This window comes from Phocoena sinus, chromosome 12 (assembly GCF_008692025.1).
Source record: "Phocoena sinus isolate mPhoSin1 chromosome 12, mPhoSin1.pri, whole genome shotgun sequence".
NCBI classification, from domain to species: Eukaryota; Metazoa; Chordata; class Mammalia; order Artiodactyla; family Phocoenidae; genus Phocoena; species Phocoena sinus.
In genome coordinates this window covers 2,750,091-2,767,725 of record NC_045774.1, presented here as the reverse complement: position 1 = coordinate 2,767,725, position 17,635 = coordinate 2,750,091, and the positions used below count along the sequence as shown (strand labels likewise).

The 17,635-nt window shown below is 47.4% G+C and overlaps 1 protein-coding gene across 1 annotated transcript; it reads right to left on the bottom strand.

Moving 5' to 3' along the window:
* Window positions 1–5,164: 5,164 nt before the first annotated feature.
* MPC1 (mitochondrial pyruvate carrier 1) lies at window positions 5,165–16,715 on the bottom strand. The gene is made up of 5 exons (XM_032651623.1): window positions 16,513–16,715; window positions 9,296–9,299; window positions 6,860–6,956; window positions 6,008–6,140; window positions 5,165–5,689 (listed from the first exon to the last, which is right to left on the bottom strand). Exons 1-5 carry the CDS (start codon window positions 16,581–16,583, stop codon window positions 5,665–5,667), a joined length of 330 nt encoding a protein of 109 aa, XP_032507514.1. The 5' UTR covers window positions 16,584–16,715; the 3' UTR covers window positions 5,165–5,664.
* Window positions 16,716–17,635: the final 920 nt, after the last annotated feature.

The following is a 17,635-nucleotide window of genomic DNA, read 5'->3' as shown; positions in this document are numbered from 1 at the left end:
ACCTTCAGAGCAACTGAGAGGAATCAGAGCCGGGCTCCATCAGGAATATAGACCAACAGCCCGTTTTGTGCCCGCCGCCTTAGGAACGTTTGCCCAAGGTGCCTGCCAGCAAGCAGGTCTTGGCTTTGAGATCAGCTTTTGTAGTAAAGCTCTCAGGGAGGGTAGCTGATTCTCATGCAGCTTTTCTGTGGAGCTGGGAGCGCCATCACAATCCTGGGAGCCCCGTGGCCACCCCTTGGCCGGCACCTCCCCCCAGGCCATCCTCCGCCCTCCTCCCACCCCCCATGGCTCCAAGGCCACGGCCCTGCCTGGGGCTACCGCCCCCCAGTCACCAAGCTTTGCTCTTGTTGGCTCTCTCCTGGGCCTGAAAAAACAAATTATTTTGAGACAATGAAATTGATCTCAGAGAGGCAGCAGTGGCTGGTGGCTTGAAGCGCAATCTTAGTTCCCTGACCAGGAATTGAACCTGGGTAGCCTGGATGGAAACCAGGAATCCTAGCTGCTAGACCAGCAAGCCACCAGACAAGCAAATTTTCCCTGGCTCTTTCCCCCACTGAAAAATGCATTTCTCCCATAATTCAAAAAGACACATGCACGCCAATGTTCACTGCAGCGCTATTCACTATAGCCAGGACATGGAAGCAACCTAAGTGTCCATCGTCAGACGAATGGATAAAGAAGATATGGCACATATATACAATGGAATATTACTCAGCCATTGAAAGGAACTGGGTCATTTGTAGAGACGTGGATGGACCTAGAGAGTTTCATGAAGTAAGTCAGAAAGAGAAAAATAAATATTGTATATTAACACATACATGTGGAACCTAGAAAAATGGTACAGATGATCTTATTCGCAAAGCAGAAGTAGAGACACAGACGTAGAGAACAAATGTACAGACACCAAGGGGGAAGGAGGGGTGGGAGGAATTGGGAGATTGGGATCGACACATATATATTATTGATACTGTGTATGAAATAGATAACTGAGGAGAACATGCTGTATAGCACAGGGAACTCTACTTAATGCACTGTGGTGACCTAAATGGGAAGGAAATCCAAAAAACGGGGATATATGTATACGTATGGCTGATTCATTTTGCTGTACAGCAGAAACTAACACAACATTGTAAAGCAACTATACTCCAATAAAAATTAATTAAAAAAATAAACAATGCTGATGGGAAAAATAAAGAAAGAAAAATGCATTTTTCCCAAGGAGGCAAAAGCTGTAAAAACAGGTACAAGTTTATTATTAGAGATACGGCACCACAAGTGGGAGAGCACACAGAGAAGCAGTTTGTTTAGTTAAGACAGAAGCAGGGCAGAGATGCACCCCGGCAGAGAAAGGGTGTGGGCGCCCCCCACCAACGAGGAGGAGCGCGGTAAAGAGGCAGTTAAGCCATTGACAGGACACTCCTTCCAGGTCTTTGTTTGCCTTAGGCCAATTATCTGGTATCTTTCGCCACACCTGACCTCCCCTAGGACCCTCCCCACCGTGCATGTGCAACTTTTTTCCAAGATGGATTCCAGCCCAGAGGCCTATGGGGGGCCTTGGCATCACATATTATGGGGTGGTGCCCCCTCCTTTTTGACCCCCAAGGAGCCTTTCTGCACATGCGCAATGTCTCCCTTGCCCCAAGGATGGGAGATACGTGACCTGTGGATCTATTACTCAAACAAGGGTTAGCTCCTCTCTGTTCCTGCCGCTACTGTTATCTTAAAGTGTCCTCAGGAGGCAAAATCCAACTATTTACCCTGGTCCTGTTGTTACTTCTATCTCAAAGTACAAACAGAGGGCTGGTTGTAAATATCTAGCCTGGAGCCCACTTGCCTCCCGCCTCAGGAAATGTAACCAGGAGGCTGGTTGTAAATGCCCAGCCTGGAGCCCATCTATCTCCAGCCTCAAAATGCCTGGGAAGAGCTCTGATGTAATGTCGGGTGTCAGGACCTCAGATGTTGTAACAGCTCTTGCTGCTTTCCCGCTACTGTCTGCAAACCTTCCGTACACATGCACCTGAGAAAACGACTAAGAAATCCTGGATGAAAATGTAGAAAGTCAAAAGGAGTCATTGAGCTCTGCAGGGAGGCGTGTGGCAACTGTCACCACCGACGCTTATCACCTTTTGCTCCCAGGGAGGCACACGTCCCAGCCCAGGACCCACGCTGTGGGTGGGAAAGATGGGGCAGTGCAGGACGCACTTCACAATGGTCACCTCTGTCCCGTGACTTGTCAGAGGAAGGAAATGCTCCTGGGCTGAAGCCCTCGTGGCACTTTGGCCCTGACAGTCAGTGTCCCTTATCATGGAGGTGGCATAGTGCATTCGTAGCTTCAAATTCTCTCTGTATTTTATTATTTGAAATGAAAAATATTTTGAGATCTTGAGTATTTTTAGAGACAACGTTATATGTGGTAATTTAAAAATCTGGAAATGTATTTTTACCGACCCAAATCTGGGTCCACTTGCCCGCACGGTAAAGCCAATCCACTGACCCCGGGCTGTGGGGAAGGAAAGTGCAGAGTTTACTGCAGGCGCCAAGCAAGGAGTCCAGACAGCTTGTGCTCAAAACACCCGAACTCCCTGATGCATTTCAGGAAAGCATTTTCAAAGGCCAGCTGAGGGAGCAGGGGGGGTCCCAGGGTGTGTGATCAGCTCGTGCAGTTCTGATTGGTTGATGGTGAGGTCACAGGGCGGGGTCACAGGGGGTCACATGATCAATCCTTAGGTGCCAGTAGGGCTGGGGGCTACGTGCCCATGGTCGTCAAGTAGTTAATTTCTTCCATTTGGTGGCGGTTTTAGCATCTGTAAAACAACTCGGGAAAGGTGCATCAGATACTATGATCTGGGTACTTCAGAGCGGAGCTGATGAAGAGGACCTGGGGGAGGGGCCTGTTCCAGGAAGGCCCCATCGGGTCCTGCTCGGTTACAGGATCATTGGGCTTTTAGAGTAATTACATTTTGCATCAACCCAGTCCTTGTGTTTTCATGTTTTAGCTGTGCAGCCGTTACTGTAAATGTGAACTCCTATTCATTGTTAATGTATTTACGTATTTACATTGCTGGCAGTGTTCTCTACTAATACACCCCCAATGCTCAGGTATGATGCCCTGAGGACACCCTGAAGGGAGCAGGCACTGCTCTCACAGTGTAGACCAAAGAGCCACATTTTTTCTTTTAACTTTATTGGAGTATAGTTGATGTACAGTGTTGACCACCAATCTGTGATGACACACTTCAGATGTCTCCACAAGACAGAGCTCTTTAAGTTCCCAGGAAGAGCACTGAGCTTGCCCAGGCCCTGGAGTCGGTGCTCCCAGGAAGGCTCCTGTCCAGTCCCCACGGCAACGAAGTTTTCATGCCGTTTGGTCAGTCTGCTTGACTAGGCTTTCAGTTATAAATGGAACGCCCACTTGTTTTAAGTGTCCTGTTTGCTAATGAGACACTGGTCACTTTAAAGGAACCAAGAACCTTTACAAAATCTTGTTCCAGAGCACAGTTTTTCCTGTTGGTGTCGACGCTGTAGGAAATTAGGGGTCAGATGCCAGCCGTGGAACACTGCACACCTGCCCCACCTTTTCTCATTGTTCACTTGGAATCCTTGCCTCTGTCCTTGCCAGTCCTCGGGACACTGTGCTCAGAGAAAGAGGACAGCTGGGGGCTTCCCGAGACCCCATCAGGGAGCTGCCAGGGTACGAGACCCGCGTCCTCTGTCTGGGCCCCTCAGGACCCTCTCTGATGTGGGCCGTCCACCTTGAGGCTCCCACGGGACCCCTCCCCGCACACCTTCTGCCCGCGCACACGCCCTGCTCATCCGTGTTCATTCACAGCCTTAGTGACCTTGCTGGCCTCTGCCCCGTTTCCTCCCCAGGTGTGAGAGCAGCTCAGGGAAGCAGACCGTTGACTGACGTTATCGGGCCCTCTCCTGCTCCCATCTCTGCAGCATCTCTCCCGGGCCTGGGGCGGCATCTGTCCCGGCCCTGGGGCGGCATCTCGGTTTCCAGCTCGGCTGACCCCCGCGGGCTATCCCTGCTCCTCACTTAGCACTAGAGACAGGTAGGTAGGACGAGTTTCCCAAGGTGAAAAGGGAAGCGGAAGGTCCAAAACCACAAAAGCTAACAGTGGTGACTCCGGACAGACGGGACAGGAAGAAAGGCATGAGCGTGCTGTGGCTCCTTTGTATGCATCTGTATAGTTTGAATTTCTTACCAGTTATACTACTTGTATGTCAGATTAAGCAGGACGCACGGCTTTAACTGAATTAAACCCATCTGGGCTCTTATCGCCAGCTGCTTTCAACCACCCTCAACTCCAGCGAGCTGTGGAGGAATGCGCCTGAGGGCCCCCAGCCCCGGGTGGCGGGGCAGACGCAGCCGGCGTGTCAGGAGGCCCCGCCACGCACACCCCCTTGTACCCCGTGTGGAAGCGCACCAGTCCGGCTTCACAGGGCTGCGTGTGGCTCAAAGAACGCATCCGAAAGCGCTTTGAAAGCGGTGTAACGCCTCTGAAGGAAAGAAAAAGTGACAGAAGTGATTCAGAGGGGACAGGCTAGCTGAGGAGGTGCTGGGACACAGACCCGCCGACGTCAGCCCTGCGCCTGCTGCTCTCGTCCACTATTGCCAGGAGATGGGAAACCGTGCTCACGTTCACGGTGAAGGTTGAAAAACTCCAACTAAGTGCGTGATGTGACCTGAGGCGTGAGGACTGTGCTCTCAGGACGCTCTCGGGCCGCGGGTCCACCCCTGCCCCGCAGAGCTGGCTCCCTGCCCAGAGGTCAGCCTCCACTCCCGGGGCCCAGCGCGGCGCTGGCCACCAGGCCGTCGACACGTGCTGTGGGACTGCAAGCCCCACGGCTTCCCTGGAAACAGCACAGACGTTAGCTGACCTGCCTCGGGGGGAAACTCAAGCCCAGGATGCTTCCGGGCAGCCTGCAGTCAGCTAGTTCGGGGCAGTTTTAGGCGCAGTGCTTGGGTGCCTTTTCTAATACCTGCCCATTGCAAGAGCGCATTATGGATAGCTGGGAACGTGGATGCTTTCCCGAAACTGGCCCCCAGCTTGTCACTTCCCTAGCCATCTTAATCATTTTCAAGGAGCTCCACTTTTCACCTGTAATTGACCTTTTAGGGATATGGTTCTTCAGTTTCTTAAAAGGCATTTAATCATGCTCATTTGACAAATATTTAAATCATTTATTGCCATTAATTTACAGCATTTCAATATACACACTGCATGGAAATACAAATACCTTTTCAAACACTGGCAATGTGATTTTAGCTATGTGGCCAGCTGCCAGCTGTCTCATGGTCATTAAACGAAAGGTCAGGATTTCTGAGTACTTAAATGCTGATGGTTACAAATTTTGTTCTCGTCGGTTTTTCATTAAGTAACTTCTCACAGATAACATACATATTACTGCAGACAGAACCACCTCTGGGAATCATTACATTGATCGCATATGTGAGCTGTGCTTTCTGAAGAGAAGTAAAACATTCAGTACTTGAGTGGGTTTGGGAACTCCCTGCTATTTCTAGAAGAATCGTCTGGTTAGTAAAAATAGCATTCCGCATATTTCTCTTAGCAAGACTATCCACTAGGGCGGAATCTGTGACGCAGCGGCAGCTGGCAGTGCCACTCCTTCAAGAAGCCGGTCCTTCATTTTCCATTGTTATGCTGAGGCATTTTTAGACATCCTGGGAAGGAGCACAAAGACAAATGCAATGGGAAACACAACTTCACCGCCAGCCTCGAAGGCCTTGGGGGGCTTTAAGAAGACACCTTTACGTTAACGTGTATTTCAACTCGCGATGTCGTAAGAACAGTAATACCCTATTTCATGCTAATTTTCACGTTTGATAAGTGAATTCTCATCACACTGTCTCAACGGCGCAGTCGCTTCTCAGCGTATTTCTGCTCCGCGAGTCTCCCCAGCTGCAGTCACAGCCCGCCCCGCGACAGACACAGGCCTCCCCAGCTCCTCAGAACACAAAGGCTCAGCGGGATCTACTTACTCGTGCCGGAGCAGCCGTCCCCCCTGGGTGAGCTGGGCTACCTCGTTGGTGGCGTGGCAGGCGAAGAGCAGCCAGTTGCGAGGCTGCACCTTGTAGGCGAATCTCATGAACGTCAGCGAGTAACAGCAGAGGGCTGCCGGGGACATGCAGGACAGTGACCTACAGCCTCCAGCTGAGGGCTGCCGGGGACATGCGGGACAGCGACCTACAGCCTCCAGCTGAGGGCTGCCGGGGACATGCGGGACAGCGACCTACAGCCTCCAGCTGAGGGCTGACAGGGCTCAACTGCCTCAGAAAAAGAAGCTCTTCTGCTAAAACCTTTACAGATGATAAAAGCTATTGCTTAGATGCTTCCATGAATGGGAAACTCATCAGATGGTTGGCTCCCCTGTTAGGTATTCTGTTACTTATTACTTAAACAGTTAAAGAACATAATGGCAGTAAACTGACATCAGTTCTAACCTCCTTTTCTGTCCCCTAGAGTGGTTTATAGTCCCTTATCTGAAAGAACTGCTATTTAATCCCCTCAACGAGTTTTACGTTCAAATATCAGGATTTCAAGTAAACTTTAAGATACCTTTTCCACATAAAGTTCAAGAGGACACACTCCTTAACTAGGGGGACTACATCTGAAAGGCAAACGGGACCTTAACAAATACTTCCAACTACAGTAACCCTTTTCCTTCCTTACCATGAGGAGTAACACCCATCAATGACGTCAGGCGCTCTACGTTACTTTCTAAGAGTGACTTTAGTGTCTGGTGCTACAAACTTGAAATGTAAGCAGGAGCTGTATTATGCTATAATTTTATATATAAAGATCCTCCCAATTATTCAAATCTGCATCCTTACCAAATGTCATCCGCCCACTGATAATCTCCGGAGACTTTTTCATGTCATTGATGGCGGCAATGGGAAGACCCCAGTTGGCTACTGGGCCCCAAAAGTGCTGTTAAAAAATGAGGGGAGAAAGAAGAGGAAAAGTGAAGACAGAGCATGAACAGCTACAACTTCTCTTAAACAGTGACGTGCAATGTGCGGTTAACTGGGGAAGGTTACCGGCGCAGGCGTTCAGTGTGCAAGTACGGGCCTATGAATCAGCATTTCTCACAAGGTGAGCGCCCCAAACCAGAAGGGATCAGACACTTTACCAAGGTCCCTACCAGCTTCCAGATCACAACTAAGTAATCTCAGACCGTCCCGTTTAGAGAATTTTCAAATGAGATTCAATTCTTACACAAGTCACTCTTGCTACAACTTAAACCTGTTACGACCATTCTCTGTAATGTAACGTTTAAATCTATCAAACTTTTTTCAAATTTTCATTAAGGTATTTATTTGTGAACATCTCTTAAGATGCAGACCCTAAGTTGGATACTTTTTCTGAAGAAAGTAACTTAATAAGGGAAGAACTTGCTTTTCAGCTCATACGAGCTATATGAAGATCAGAGAACCTAAAAATCTACACTCAGAGCCCCAGATAATGAGAAATTAAACTGAAAATTAATTCTGAAGCAATCGGAACAGCCTATACTTAAGAAATGATCAGGAGTTTCTCATGCACGGCCACGGCCGTCCCAGGGTACCGAAATGAACAGCCTATACTTAAGAAATGGATCAGGAGTTTCTCATGCGCGGCCACGGCCGTCCCAGGGTACCGAAATGAAGTCGTCCACGTTGATCAGTAGCGACATGCAACTTAGTTTAACTTCCGAGGTTGAAATGAGTCCAGGGGCTTTCCCCATTAAATTAAAAATTGTTTTATTTATGTACGATTTGCAAATAATGCTTTAAAATATGAAGGAGGGAGTTCCCTGGCGGTCCAACGGTTAGGACTTGGTGCTTTCACTGCCCTGGCCCAGGTTCCATCCCTGGATGGGGAACTAAGATCCCGAAAGCAGTGCAGCACGGCCAAAAAAAAAAGTGAAAAACAAAAAATAAAATAAAATATGAAGGAAACCACACAGTTTTGGGTGAAGACCCTTTTCAGTTATCAGAACATTAAACAGTGCTTTATTTCTGCCTATCAGAGCATTTAAGATACACGCAGACTGCAAAGTACCTTTCTAGACCTGCATTTCTAATACTGACCAAGAGTCATTAAAATCCAAAAACTCCGTAAGAATGAGAAACAAGGAAATGCAAGAAAAATAAGTGAGAATTACCTTCGTCATGATTTAAGAATATTTTGAAACATTTACATAACGTGTTTAATGTAAGCACGAGGCCTCTGCCTTAAATAGCTATAAAACTGTCAGAGCTTTTCTACTGCCAGCATGGTGAGTACTGCAGAATCCCACACCTGAGTTATGGACGCTGCACCTCAGGCACAGTTGGTATAAAGAATCTTTGAGGTTCTGGGGAAGGCTATTTAGTCCTCCTGCTTTCAGACTGGATTTTGTCTCAGCTACTCATTGCTGACACTTTAATGTTTCTTGTACCTAGATGAAGCCTGGCCATTTTCCTCCTTCCTCATCCTCCAGACCTCTGGTGATGGAGTATCTATCCCTCCTCACCTACCCACCTGTTTCCCCTCCTGTCCTTTCCTTTGTGTCCCTTCACTTTCAACTCTCTTGTTACTCCAGTGATGTTTCTCTCCTCCTTTTTTTGACCACGTCAGTCTATTCCCATCGCTTGGCTGTTTAATCACTTTCCACCGCTCTGCTCTACTCTGCACGGTGGCCCCCAGATCCCCGCATTATGCACTCAGCGCTGCCCTGAGGGGCTCAGCCATGCCAGGCGTCTGCGCTCACAGCTGCAGCCAGGTAGTAAGAGGCCACGGCATAAATCTGAAACCTGAGGCAGCCCGGGGGACTTCTGGTCACAAGACAGTATTCAGAGTTTTACTGTGGTGAGTGTAGGGTTATATGAAGCAGCGCTCTGCAAGTTAAGGGCTATATATACACTCGTGATTATAAGCATTGAGATATACTTGAGACAGTTCATAAAAAGAACATAAAAGGCAAAGATAATTTCAACACTAGTTACTAAAATATCTAACCACAGGAAGTTAATAATGCATCTTTTCTATGGAGTACAAGACTCTAGTTCTCACTTCCCTTTCCTGGAATACATGTTTGGTCTGTGCTCTGTCAGATACTCGTCAGTCAATGCACCGGTCCTGCAGAGAAGTCAGTGTCCAGAGTGGAACCGGAGGACCAAGGGGTCACTGGAGGTGCCCTTAGCCCGGGACCCACAAGGATGTGGCATGATGGCTGTCTCCTGTCCATACTCTGTTAATGCAGAAAGTCTGCAGAAGCCCGATATGAAGTAGCGACGGGTTCTTACCGTACTATTTTGTGAGGAGTCACCGAGGTTCAGACAGGAGAGACATGAGGGGAAAAAAAAAGAAGATCAGATGCTTTGAAAGATTTCGGTTACTTTAACCTCATACACGTATTCAAGTTTCAGTAACAGAACTACAACGCTAGCAGCACATATTCTCTTCTTTTCCTTGAGAAGATCTAGTGATATTAGGTCAATAACTTTGACCTAATGAAAGTAAACCTGAATTTTATGAAACGTAAACTTAATCCTTAGAGTGGAGCTATCCAACAGGAATATAATGCAAGTCACGAACAGGAGTCACATGAAATTTAAAAATTTCTAGAAGTCATGTTAACAAAAGTGAAAAACAACAGGAGTTAATTTTATTATTTATTCCAACATTTCTAAATATTTTAATTTGAACACGTAATCAATAACAACCTATTGATGAGGTATTTTACATTCTTTTTCGGCACTGAGTCTCCGAGATCCGGTGGGTGTCGACACCGCTGCACAGCTCAGCTCGGACTGGCCACCCTCCACGAGCTCCCCTGCCACCTGGGGCTTGTGGCTCTCAGACTGGACAGCACGGGCTTATAGGGGGCATTTCTTTGAAAACGACAAGTTGGAGAGAAGCACAATGCTGCAGAATTCTACCAGCAACGGACTTTCCATTTTTACTTACCAACAGGCCCTCACCAGAATGTAAGCTCCTAAAAATAGGCGTGTAATTCCATATTCTGTTCACAGCTGAAACTCTGGCCCAAGCGGTGCCCAGAATTCACGAGGCACTCAAAAAATGTTTGCTGAATGGATGAAGAGAAAAGTCTTCTAATGTTAAGTGAATTGTTTTCCTGAATGCTAAAATTAATACCATTCAGAAATACGTCGAATTACTTTTACTTCTGAGATGGCAATTCTTCTTTTCAGGATATAGCTTCATTGTTCTGATAAGGCAAACTCTTAAAAGTGTAGCTCCTGAAAGAATCACTGAAATAAAATGATGAAATCCTCTATACACACTGTCTCGTCCAAACAGCTCCGCTAGTTGTTTTGATGTAGAGGTCAAGGAGGTTCTAATCTCCAGCATGACAGTAGCTGTTGACGATGCTAATAATATACTTCAAATAGGTTCTGTTATGAAATACGAACAGCCTAGAAAGAGTCCGTCTTTCAACGTTAAGGGCACTGTTTTCATAGATAACGTTTCCACTGCGGTAACAAATTACGTTGCCAAGGTTGTATTTCACAGCAAGTCCAAGCTGAGCACAGTGTTTGGACGGCAGAGAGGGCGAGTCCCTTATCGGGTCAGAGGGCAGGATCCAGTAGTTTATGGACTACAGTCACCTGTGGTGTCACTTTCCTTTGTTCAGGATCTGAACACAGGCCTTTTATTTATCTATAAATTACCAATGGCACATTTTTTTCCTACAAAAATATTTTAAAAGATGTGTTTCTTAAAATCGAACTTGTCAGCTCGGAGATAATTGAGTTTTCAATTCCGGACTCTTTCCTTGAGTTGTGCAATAGTTCAAGTTCTACCCTGTTTTACAACAGGCAGGTTATAAAGGAGTGCGAAGGAGGAATAACTTCTGCCATCATACCCTGCTCAATCCCAAAGTCCTATGTGAAAGCGACCGCAAAAATAATGTTGATCACGTCACTTTAATAGAGGTTTAATGACGATAAGCCAATCTGAGGATAAATTTATTCTAAACATCCCTGGGAAATACAAAAAGCCACAACTCAGCATCCCTTAATTCTATGTCAGAACTGTGTCCAAAACATGCATCAAGTACTCAGGCAAAAAATCTGAGAAGCATACTTGTGCAGAGCCAGACTGGACAAGAAAAGCTTCCTAGTGTGTATTAGTTTCTGTTCCAAAGAAAGATAAACTTATAAGCAACACAAACTGCAGCTGGCGGACAATAATGTTAAAACTGTGTGGAAAATACCCTTGACTTTCTCTTTATTCGGTATGTTGCCTGTATTTTATTTCAGTGAAGGTTAAAACAACCTCAAAATGCATAAGGGTTTTCTTGGTTCACTTATGACCTTGAATTCTTGTGGAGGAAAAACCGATCTCCCCCGTTAAGAATGATGATGGAGGTGACAAAGGAGGATGACTACCGTGAATAAACTTTATCCTCTGTTTCTCCTTAATTTGGAATACTGTTTGTTTGGCTCCAGGTTTCTTCTAAGCTCATTTTTATTTCCTTAGTGTCTTCTCGGCATTGCCAATCTGTTTCTTCCTTTCCTAAAATTACTGACAGTAACTGTTAGCTTTCTCTGAAAGTACTGTGAGTAATTTATAACTTGCTTACACAGTACTGAAAGGATCTAAGTGGCAGCCTAGCATAGTCTGTTTATGTCGTCACTGAGGGCGGGGTAAGGCTTGGAGACGCTCTAGACTGCAGTTCTCCTACGGGCTGAAAACGCTCACTGCCATTTCAGTTATGCTCAGCAACTTGTACCTCATTTTCCAGTCCAAGTTAAAATGAGAGGGAGTTTTAACAATCAGAAGGTGTGGTATTCAACTGTATTTAGGTGGTCAAAACTAAACTGGACGGCAGAAAAGAGATTCCTGTGGCCAGTTCTGCTTCAACACTTTCAGCCTCAGTAACTTTCTGAAGGTCATTTACATGGCAGGGAAGTAAGGCCAGGGGCGGGTCTGCAAGCAGCATGGCAGAGAAGGGAGGCAGACACAGGAAAAGCAGGTGCAAAGAAAGTACCTGAAACCTTCTTTTCAAAACCATTTTTGTGCATAACCATTTCCCTTTAAATCTGAATGTCATCTTAATGACATTCCTGTTTTGGCTTCACAGGTTTGGCGTCCAGAGGGTCTCAACTTTTCCGCCTGGTTTGGATCTGTTTTTCCATATGGCAGATGAAGTGTTGGACTACCTGATGTCTGAGGTCCATTCCAGCTCTAATATCCTATAACTTGTGAAAGACTCCCTGTTTTCCACTGCAACTTCTCACTTGGGCAGTAAATATAAATTCTTAAAGCTCTCCTGGAAACTAAGAAGTTAAAATAACTTAGAATAGATAACCTCATTAACTGGAGAATATTCACCGCCAACAGCCGACTCACTTCGGATTTACAAGAGCATGCTGACTGATTAACTGATTTTCAAATACTCGTGATCTAGGTTCTACCTAAGGAAACATTCTTTGCACATATATCCAAATACATATGTGCGCGTATACCTCTGTTCACTTCTCTGAGGGAGGGGAGTAAATCTCTAGGATAAATATACACAGACCTTGACCGACTCGGTCCCTAGAACATACATCCTACCTCAAAACTTAGTTGCTCGTTCTAATTTATTTTTCTTAACCAAAATTCAGGAGGGAGAATAAGGGCAAAAAAGAGACAGCTATCTTCTTTTACTCCACCAATAACGTATGTGAGGAAATAGCTTATTTAAAAAAACAAAACAAAACGATAATAGAGATCCAGGAAGTTCCTGATTCGAGATTCTCATTAAAGTAAGTAAGAAGAAATCAGTGAAAGGAAGGATGGAAGGCATCAGGAGCACTGGGAGCCCAGGGATTAAACACAGAATACTGATAACAGTAACAATAGAACATTTACTTCTGTAATATACACAGCGCTGTGCTGTGTTGTCAAACAGCTACCAAAGCCCCAACACCAAGCAATTTGTCCAAGACTACACAGCTGGAAAGCAAACGGGCTGGGCTGCAAACCCATCATCAAACCCATCACCTATAGGTGTAATACTACTGCCATCGCTTCCAACAAAAACTGTCAGGAATTACTTAACAGTTTAATACTAAGACCCAAGTTAAATGCCCCAGTTGTCCCAGTAATGCCGTTTATAGCTGTTTTTTCCCATATCAGATCCAATCAAAGTCCACACACTGCCTTTGGTTACAGCCTGTTCTTCTAACTCCCGTTCCTCGATGAAAAAAAAAATCAACATTTTAAAATACACTTGGAAATTCACTTTAGTAAGAAAGACATTTCAGTCTTGTCCATAAAATGTAATTGACAGGAGGTTATAATCTATGTAAAATATGACTTTAAATTTTTGCTAAAAGCTTCAACTATGTTGTTAATAAAATGACTTTAAAAATTCTAGAGCAGTTTTAGTTTGGAAAACCTCTACACCCCTTCGGCAGGCTGTAAAAAGAACTCTAGAGAGCTTGAGTTGTTCAGGAGTGCAAATGACTGACGAGGCGAGAAGGCACAGGGCCCCATCTCTGATTGGAAGAGAATATGAAATTGTCTCCTTATGGCTTTATTTATTTGCCAAAGCAAAGCAGGGGCCGTAAGCAAGAAGACTAGAGGAACAAACAGGGGAAACGTTCCTCTAATAAATGCTGGGGAGAAGGGACTCCTTTCTGGAGGAAAAGCTAATGAAAGAGCTGCTGCTGAGCGTTTTGATATCAGCCCAGTCACTCAATCACTGCTCTGCAGGCTGGCATGAAGTCCCCCTGCTGCCAGGAGCAGCAGGGAAGACAAGGCCAGCGGACATCTCACTTCACCTGTTCAGTCCACAGAAGGATTTCCAAGTCAAAATCGCAGAGCTTTACGCCTCATGAAACTGAGCAGGACCCTGCAGGGCCTTCCTGAGTACAAAAGCCCCTCTGTGTCCCCCGTTTCTTGTTGTAGAAAAAGGCTTTAGTCTTCCAGGCCTTCCCCAAGTTCCCAAGGGCGGACTCAAGCAGTTACTAACAGGGAAGTGAGGGAATGCAGGAAGAAGGAAAAGCAGTTAAGCAAGGCAAGTAATGACAGCTTAAACAATGGTTCAGCGATAAAACAGAGCCCTAGTTCCTCCTGAAGGGACATACGTATCAATCTAACACGTATCTTTGAGTTGTTCTGCGGGAACTAAGGCTCCCACCCGGGTGGAGGATGGTCACTACATTCCCCCCACGAGAAGCAGCCTTCAGACTAGCTGGAACCAGAAGGCTGACACTGAGATTCCCAAAATATCACCCTGTTACCTCACCACCCACCAGTCGGAAGAAAGTCCACAAACCGATCAGGCACCCTGCAACCCTCACGCCTCATGTGCCTTTAAAACCCCTCCCTGAAAGCCATCTGGGAGTTTGCGTCTCCTGAGCATGAGTTGCCCCTTCTCCTTGGTTGGCAGGCGCCCTGCGGTAAACGCTGCACTTCCCTTCCCCACAGCCAGTGTCAGGAGACCGGCTTCGCTGTGTGCCGGGTGCACAGACTCAAGTTCTGTTCAGTAACACTCACACTTAAGGTTTTAACTTTTCCCATATCAGTACACTTTTTTAAATGTTTCTGCTACAAAAATAGCAAGATGTACTAGAAATACGTAGTGATTTGGGGTTTCCAAGTATTCTCACATCCCAACCAGACAGGGCACTGTCATTAAACCCATCTCACAGACAGGGTAACAAAGTCCACCGGGATTGCCTGCTGGGGATCCCTCGGCTAGAAGTCATTCTTCAGAATCCTAGCTGGATGTCCTACCAGGCAGCACTATTCCTGGACACTGCAATTCTCTTTTTTTCCTCATTTAGTCAGAGCTTGATACAATTAAAGCAATACTAGAAAAGGCATGTAAACATTAAAGCTACATGAACTTGATCTTTGAAAAAAGGTTACACCATATATCAAAGTATTCAATTGAAATACCTGGCTCACAGACACCTGGCTAGTAAAAAAAACATACATTTAGAAAAGCAGGGCTAACTCTCTTCATTGAAAATACATATATTTTACAAATTCTTCTTGTGTAATAGAACGTTAGGTAATCATCAGCATATTTCTAATATGGATATGACTTTATTCTTAATTACATCATACAGTTTTACCCTTAGCTGTACTTAACTATTAGGAAGGCTCATACAAAGGAGAAACATTAGTAAAACCTAAGGTAATATGTGAAGTCATAGAGAAACTTGACTGCAGGGACTAATAACACAGCCTCCCATGACCACTTTCCTCCGATCTCCCCAACACATTACTCTGATAAATACTCTGCTCCACTGTGCTAAACATCTATCCTAATTAATCATGGTCCTATCCAAGTACACAAAGTTCGTTTTTGGAAAGTCAAGAGTGAAGCTTCTGTTTCCAAATTTACCACGTGGCAGACAATTATTTTTCTTACCCTACTGCCCTTTAAAATCACAAGCAAGCAGTATTTGCAACAAAATTCCGAATTTAAAAAAATAATCCTTTTTTTTTCTTTTACTGGTAAAATGAAGCTGCCTTCATACTGTACCCTATGGATAGTTATTTCTCCTCAGCTGTCATCACTTCACCTCTTTACTAGACTAACCTGTTGAAAAACACTGCAGCCCTACACTAACCCAGGTTTTTAAAAAAAATCACACAAAGAAAAACTAAAATGTATACACCTAAATAAACTATATTAAGACGGTTTTAAAGTTATATTAAATAAATGAAATAAAAAGCAAGCATCTCAAGATTACAGGCGAAAATAAAATACAGAAAGTGGGACTTCCCTGGAGGTCCAGTGGTTAAGACTAGCGCTTCCAATGCAGGGGGCGCAGGTGGTCCCTGTGCGGGGGCGGGATTAGGACCCCGCCTGACGAGCGGCGAAGCCAAAAAATAAAATAAAACATAGGAAGTAGGCTTTTCATCCCGCCACTGCCCTTTCTTTCTCATTGAAAGTAAAGACTTAATGGAAAGCAGAATATTAAAAAGTATGCCCTTGGTTGGCAGAATATTCGTATGTTAGATTTGATTCCGTCCCACGCTTGACGTCCTGAAGCTGCGAAATCCGAAGGGCGAGGTCGACCGGGCAGATTCAGTGCCCTTGTCGCGGAAAAGGAGCACCTGCGGCTCACCTTCCACCGAGCGATGCCGGGACGCGCCCTCCCAGCCCGCGCCCGGGGCAGGTCCGCCGCACACCTGGGCACACACCTGCCGAGCCGGAGCCCCGGCCCCACTCGCCGGACCGGGCCCGCTCTCGGCGCCCGCCCGCGCCGGGGTGGGGGTTCCCCCGCCGGGGCTCCGGCCCGCCCCGCTGCCCCACTGTCCGGAGCCCCAGGCGCCACTACCCCGGGACCCCGCCCGGCTGCCTGGACTCCCGCCCCGCGGCCGGGAACCCCAACCCCGCTGTCCGCAACCCACCGCCCCGCCGCCCCGGAATCCCCGCCCCGCTGCGCGGAGCCCACCCCGCTGCCCGCACCCTCGCGGCCCCTCGTCCCGGCGGCGTCGGCTCCGCACCCCGGACCCCTCGGTGGGTCCGGCCCCGGGGACTCGTCACCTCATGAGGTAGTCCCGGAAGTCCTTGCTCCGGACATAGTCCGCCGCCTTCCGCACCAGCGCGCCCGCCATGGCCGTGCCAGACACCAGGCCGCCCGCGGTGCCCTCGGCGCCGCTCCTCCGAGCCCAATGACGCCCGGCGGAGCGGACAGCGCGGACACCACAACCGCCCGCCGGCGTGCCTCACGACAGCTCGGCCCCACCGTACGGTCGCGGCCCGCCACCTGACTCTGGGCCAATGGGAGGGCGCAGGGCGGGAGGCGGCGGCACGGATTGGCTCGCGCTCGCCGCACACCTCCTCCCCGCCCCTCGGCAGCGCGTGGGGGGCGAGGCTTGCTGCCGTAAAACGGCCGGGGTCCGGCGGCGATTGGCTGGTGGTTGCCAGGCACCCGCGCTGGCGCCCTCCGGGCTGGCAGATGATTGTCCGAGGGCGCGCGGGACTGCCCGCCGCCCGCATATCGTGGGCCTTTGCTGCATCCGCGAGCCCCCGCGGCCGCCCGGGCCTGCAGGCTCCAGATTGGAGGTGGGCGCCGGGAGGAGCGCAGCAGCGGCGCGCGGGCTGCGTCCGCAGTTGCCGCTACACGTGCCGGAGAGCAGGTCCGCTAGCTCTGGACCAGCGCGGGAACCGCAGCGCCACGTGTGGGGCGCACCGCGTGGAGAGGGAGACGTGGGAGGCTCCGGCTGTTAAGGGCTTTGTTTTGTTTCTGTTTATTGTAAATGTTTTACCCTGGCCAAAACTGTAGACGGCTGCGTCATCTAAAATGCCCCGGATGAGAGCATGGGGGCAGAGACCCTTGGGCATCTCTAGCAAGGACTTCAGTTGGCATGTAAACACCATTATTTTTGATATGGAAGGATTGGAAATGAGTTACATACCCATCAAAGGGACAGAGTCAAATCGTGGTGCATCCATTCCATCATCGAATACTATACGGTAGTTTAAAAGAATAAGGGAACTATGTGTGCTGATATGGAAAGATCTTTAAAATTTATAGGGAAAAAAATCAAGGTGCAGAATCCTGTGTGAAGTATGCCAGTCATTTGTACATAGGGACAAAGAAAGTATAAATTTGTCTCCAAAGATAGAGGAGAAATGTTAGTGTCTACCTGTAGGGAGGGCTAAG

Coding starts and splice junctions, on each gene's coding strand:
- MPC1 (XM_032651623.1), bottom strand. CDS start 16,583: ATGGCGGGCGCGCTGGTGCGGAAGGCGGCGGACTATGTCCGGAGCAAG. Junction 6,141..6,859: donor CAGTGGGCGGATGACATTTG/GTAAGGATGCAG, acceptor TGTCCCCGGCAG/CCCTCTGCTGTTACTCGCTG. Junction 5,690..6,007: donor GGACGGCTGCTCCGGCACGA/GTAAGTAGATCC, acceptor GCTCCTTCCCAG/GATGTCTAAAAATGCCTCAG.